Source organism: Cydia amplana, chromosome 25 (genome assembly GCF_948474715.1).
Source record: "Cydia amplana chromosome 25, ilCydAmpl1.1, whole genome shotgun sequence".
Lineage (NCBI taxonomy): Eukaryota > Metazoa > Arthropoda > Insecta > Lepidoptera > Tortricidae > Cydia > Cydia amplana.
In genome coordinates this window covers 2,124,760-2,130,759 of record NC_086093.1, presented here as the reverse complement: position 1 = coordinate 2,130,759, position 6,000 = coordinate 2,124,760, and the positions used below count along the sequence as shown (strand labels likewise).

At 42.3% G+C, this 6,000-nt stretch overlaps 1 protein-coding gene across 1 annotated transcript in view; it reads right to left on the bottom strand.

The window, feature by feature from the left end:
- Positions 1-1,443: 1,443 nt before the first annotated feature.
- Positions 1,444-6,000, bottom strand: part of LOC134659504 (uncharacterized) — a 49,533-nt gene continuing 44,976 nt past the window's right edge. Inside the window, exons 26-29 of the mRNA XM_063515148.1 lie at positions 4,196-4,322; positions 3,365-3,479; positions 2,171-2,344; positions 1,444-1,669 (exon numbers count right to left, since the gene is read on the bottom strand). Of these exons, the coding sequence (XP_063371218.1) occupies positions 1,513-1,669; positions 2,171-2,344; positions 3,365-3,479; positions 4,196-4,322 (573 nt within the window). The 3' untranslated portion in view covers positions 1,444-1,512. The remainder of the gene's footprint in view (positions 1,670-2,170; positions 2,345-3,364; positions 3,480-4,195; positions 4,323-6,000) is intronic.

Sequence of the window (6,000 nt, the reverse complement as noted above, 5' to 3'; positions counted from 1 at the left end):
GTAATGTAAAAAAGTAATATTACCTAAGGAGAGCTAGCTACAAAAGAAGGTACCTATACGGTTTCCTCTAATTAACACCTTGATCCGGGTGTCTGGCAGCTGTTTTTAAGGGTCTGGTTTGGCTTCCACCAATAAACAGCTCCCTGGGAGATTTAGTAATAAGGACAGTACTTATACATATTAAACTAACTAGAGGCAGGCGTGGCTTACTCCGCGATTTCGTCGCTTTGCTACAGGTAGCTTAAAGTACATCCGTTCGGCCCCAATTTTGGGGTAAGCCATAAGCCGCGCGTGGCGCTGTCGCCATCTAGCGGCCATATCTGTGCTGATCGTAACAGACGCGTTTTGTTAGAGAGTGAGTCTTCTGTACTTAGTACTTACTGTACTATTATTTATTCTGTGCTAGAGGTCTCAGTGCACTCAAAATTTAATAAGGTATGTATATGTTATTTGGATAATTAGGAATACTTCACCTTTTTGGATAATTCCACTCTCTCAGAATAAATACCGTACAGAAAAGACACTTCCTACAAAACCGAAGTTTGAAAGCGATTCAGGGACGAATCATGCTGGCCATTTCTAATGTATAGCACTATCCTTTTCGGCCATTTAGGGTTGTCAAAATTCAAGTCATTATCTTATCTAAGGGCGTGCACGCAAGGGGACGTCAAGTTGTGTCAACCCTAAACTCGGCCCTACTCATTGCTAACCCTAATCAGCTGAGTCGAACGGAACCGAGAATGCCCGAAAGAAGGAGTGTCACCCCACTGGTAATATGGTAACAGTAGTAGTATTTCAACTCAATCGAAAATAATGTGAAATTGGTTAAATTTAGCTTCCAAGATTTAACTTTAACTAACAGGGTAAGTTAAATAAAAACTCGTAATAATAAAAAGATAGACCGTGTTTTAATACTTTTATTAATATTATATACAATATACCTACTTAATTAGTGCAAATTATTATGATTTACCGCGAGTGACATAGGAAAATCAGATTAATTGAAAAAAAATCGAATATCGCTACGAGCACTAAAGTCTCGCGATATTTGTTGCGTAATTTATGTGAGTGTATTATTGCGCGACTATGTATGTGTTTAAACCTGTGTTAACGTGTATTGTATTGCCACCACCAGTGCGACACTCAGTGCGAGAATCACAGTCTCTCTTTACTTATAGTGTATTTTTATGTTTATGTGTTGTGCCTCGCTGGAGATACAGCTAGCGGAGAACGCGAGCTTTAGCACCAGAACTACGGTCTCATCTCACTGTACTTGTTGTTTAATTTATGTGTTTTGTGTTAACACTCAGTAAAGGCTCAGCTAGTAAACAACGCGAGACTCGGCATGAGAACTGAGGTCTCGTGTAGTGTAACTTATATATAGGACGATATTAACACTTCGTATAGTAGCGCTGTCATCCGCACACCCCACAACTGGGAGAAAGCGCGAGACTGCACGAGAACTACAGTCTCGATAATTTAGTAGTATATTTTATGTGGTTAAGCGTTGTTTTAACACTCGGTGTAATACCGCTGCCCACCACACACTCCGCAGCTGGTGGAGAGTGCGAGACTCGGCACGAGAACTACGGTCTCGCTGTACTTGTAGTGAAGCTGGACTCCGCTGAGGCGGGAGAATATCTTCACTGTGTCGCCGAGACGCGTTACCCTAAAATCAATAACATGAAAAATGATTAAATAAAATTATTACGTATTATTAATTATTACGTAATAAAGACATTAAGCTCAATAAGACAAGAGAAAAGTATAAGTACTGTATATGTATAAGGTAAACGTACTGGTGCTCGACACGGTCCCAGTACATGTCATCTTGAAACTTAAGTCATTGTCAATAGAGGTAACAGCAGGGTGTCATCTATTGGGCAATAGCATGTCGAGCACTAGTACGTTTACCTTAACGTTGAATGTGTAATAAATACTGGTCAAGCGTGAACTATTTTTTATTTATTTATTTAAACTTTATTGCACAAAATATATACAACAATGTACAAATGGCGGACTTAATGCCAAATGGCATTCTCTACCAGTCAACCATAGGGCCAAACAGAGATACAAGCAGATACGTCTGGGAGCGATACTAGAACTTTTTACATTAAAAGAAAAATTTAAATATTTACCGCTTAAATTATAAAAAAACTTATAGCCTCACTTGAAGTCATAAAAAGGTTCCTGTGGAGGGTACCGGCAGTCGGCCGCGCACGCCGTGTCATCGTTGATGGTGACATTAATGTCACCGCCGCTGCTCGTGACGGTGACATAGTTCCCGCCCGTGTACAGACGGTAGCTGTCTATGGTGTTACGGCGTTGGTGGAAGATGGCGTATCTGAAAATAATATTGTTTTTATACCACATAGGTGGCAAACAAGCATACGGGCCGCCTGATGGTAAGCAGTCACCGTAGCCTATGGACGCCTGCAACTCCAGAGGTGTTACATGCGTGTTGCCGACCTTTTTAAAAACCTGTACACTCCTTTTTTGAAGAACCCCATACTGTAGACCCTCGGGAAAACCTCGGAAGGGAGCTCATTCCACAGCCGGAGCGTCCGCGGGAGGAAATTCCTCTTAAACCGCACAGTACGCGACCATTTAGGTTCTAGGGTGTGTGGATGAACACCCTGCCGATGGCGAGCGGTGCGGTGATAGAAAGCGGCCGTTGGCATCATGTCAAACAATTCTTCAGAGCACAGCCCATTGTACAAGCGGTAGAACACACATAAGGAGGCAAGGTCTCTCCTCAGACTTAAAGGTTCAATACCGCTTGTGAGTTTGGGATCATCGACGATTCGTACAGCGCGTTTGGATTGAATATTGATAGCATGATAGAGATCTAAATTAACTTAGGGAGTAATCAAAATTAAACTTTCGTGAGACATGATTTAAACTGTTTAGACTATAACGGCTTCACGGAGTGCACGTGCACGTATTGCAGCTGCCGCGAGCACGAGCGCCTGAGGAAGGACCCCCGAAGGGGAAACAAGTCGCCAATAGCGACTAGAAATTCAAGTGAGTGTCAACTTAGGGAGTGTTTTAAACGTTATATTTTCATAGGGATTTGACATTAATGAAGGTGCAGAATTAGCTTGGTTAGTAACAATAACTTAACCTTTTAACCGCCAGCAATTTTTGATCGAACGTGCTCGTGTCGCCACCGACAGTAATTGTACCACGCAGAGTAAGGTTGGCATAGTTACGGGAGTTATAAATGTGCTGTAAAAACCAAATCAGTTCTTTGTCTTATTAATCTGCAGACTGTGGCGAAATCTTAGTCTTATATATCAGACTCTGGCGGTTAAAGGGTTAATAAACAAAAGTCGATTCGACTTTCGTCCTATTTCTAGGGTACCTGGGGGCGCTAGTGCAGTCAGCGAGTACCAGGATCTCATAGCAGGCTGCTGACGGCAACGGGTCTTTTTCACCCGTCAATGTGCCGACGATTGACTCTTCCAGCTGACATTCACCTAAGAAATAACTATTTCCACTATACCTGGGAGCGCTGGTGCAATCAGCGAGTACCAGGATCTCATAGCAGGCTGCTGACATTCACCTAATTAATAACTATTTCCACTATACCTGGGAGCGCTAGTGCAGTCAGCTAGTACCAGGATCTCATAGCAGGCTGCTGATGGCAACGGGTCTTTTTCACCCGTCAATGTTCCTACGATGGACTCTTCCAGTCGACATTCACCTGAAAATTAAATAAGTAGGTATCTTAATACCACACCGTTGACCAGGGGCCCGTTTCATAAAAGCTTGTAACTTGTAATACAAGCGGATGGCACTTTTTAACAGCTGTTGTTAGAAAGGGACTTCCACTTGTATTACAAGTTACAAGCTTTTGAGAAACGGGCCCCAGATCAGATGTTCGATGTAAAGGATAAAATACATTATCGCTTTTGAGGTGCAACCGAAACTTTTTGTCCCGACAAGATCAGTCACAATTTCTTTAGTAAACAACCTTTTAGTTGATCAAGAATCCTTTTTTTGTTTTCCTTTTCTTCCTTTTTACTATGTAGTGATATGTGACGTTATCTACGAAAAGGGTCCTTATTGTCGATGACGCCTACGCCATTATTAACGATGCTCCTATATAAATACAATGCCGCGCGACGCTGTGCGGCGTAAGCGCCATCAACAATAGGTCCCTTTTCATAGATAATGCCCTATATGGACTTACGGTATATTCCCAGATTCTTCATAATCTGCATATTGGTCCAGCTGTCTAGGAGCCAGGCGAAGTTATGTGAGGGGAACTGCATCTCACCCCCATTGTTCAATGTCACAAATGCAAGGCCGTTTTTCTCCTGCAAAAGCACACATAAGATAAGTGGGGTTGAAAAAGGTATGGTGTAACTTTTGCAGAAAAAGGGCATTTACTTTTTTGACGTGATAACGTCTTATATATCGATGAACACCGCTAGCATGCACGAAAAAGTGTCACGTTGTGGACAGATCTCCATGGTAACGTTGTGGACAGATCTCCATGGTAACCTATACAATTATGCCATTTTTCATCAATGTTTTCTTATCACTGATTTAAACTTTCACGATTTTTACACATTATTAAATTATACAACGGGACTTAATCGCGTATCTAAGTTTTAAGATTTACCTCCGACGTTTCGAGGACGGCGTTGTCCCCGTGGTCTCGGAGAAGACTGGCTTAAGTTGACATCAGCATCGTCTAACCGCGCGAGTTTTTCGAACTACCCGCACTTGGTCTTGTTTATCCGCTTGAACGTTTTGCGCACTAGGGATGTCACTCTGTCGACACACAACACTAACGATATTCGATTTATCGACTGTCGATATTCGTTTACGCTTACATTTACTAATGACCAAAATTGATTGCGTTTACAAAATTGATTGCAGTTGTGGTAGTTCCTATATCGGAGAAACAAAGCGCACAATAGCAGAAAGAGTTAAGGAACATATTGCAGCTGTCAAAAATCGTCAGGTGAACAAGTCTGCCGTGGCTGAGCATTTACTGGAGTCAGGACCAAACCACTGGATTGAGCTGCATAACCCTAAAATCCTGTCCACGGATCGTCATTTCTACAGCAGGAAAGTACGGGAAGCCATTGAAATCAAAAAACATAGAAATTTCAATCGGGATGAGGGTTTCAAGATCTCATCCACATGGAATCCAGTCATTAGTAAATGTAAGCGTAAACGAATATCGACAGTCGATAAATCGAATATCGTTAGTGTTGTGTGTCGACAGAGTGACATCCCTAGTGCGCAAAACGTTCAAGCGGATAAACAAGACCAAGTGCGGGTAGTTCGAAAAACTCGCGCGGTTAGACGATGCTGATGTCAACTTAAGCCAGTCTTCTCCGAGACCACGGGGACAACGCCGTCCTCGAAACGTCGGAGGTAAATCTTAAAACTTAGATACGCGATTAAGTCCCGTTGTATAATTTAATAATGTTCTCTTATAATATGACGTTATCACGCAAAATTATCGTCCGTAAACCGACTTTACAGACAACCAAATTTTTTTTCAAAAATTATCTACTTTTGGGTTAAGTTACACTAAGAATCACTATAATGAAAGGCGCTTGTGGCGTAGCGGTAAGAGCGTGCGACTTTCTATCCGGAGGTCGCGGGTTCAAACCCCGGCTCGTACCAATGAGATCTTCGGAACTTGTGTACGAAATATCATTTGATCACCAGTCGCTTTTGGTGAAGGGAAGGAAAACATCGTGAGGAAACCGGACGAATCCCAATAAGGCCTAGTTTAACCTTTGGGCTGAAAGGTCAGATAGCAGTCTCTTTCGTAAAAACTAGTGTGTACGCCAATTATCGGGATTAGTTTTCAAGAGGACCCCAGGCTCTCATGAGACGTGAGACGTGGCAAAAAAAAACCGGGACAACGCGAGGAAGACGGATGGAGTCACTTTTGTGACGGTTCATAGAAAATGTATGTGAAGCGAAATCATGAAATATTCGACCACCGAATTAAATCGGCCCTATAATAAA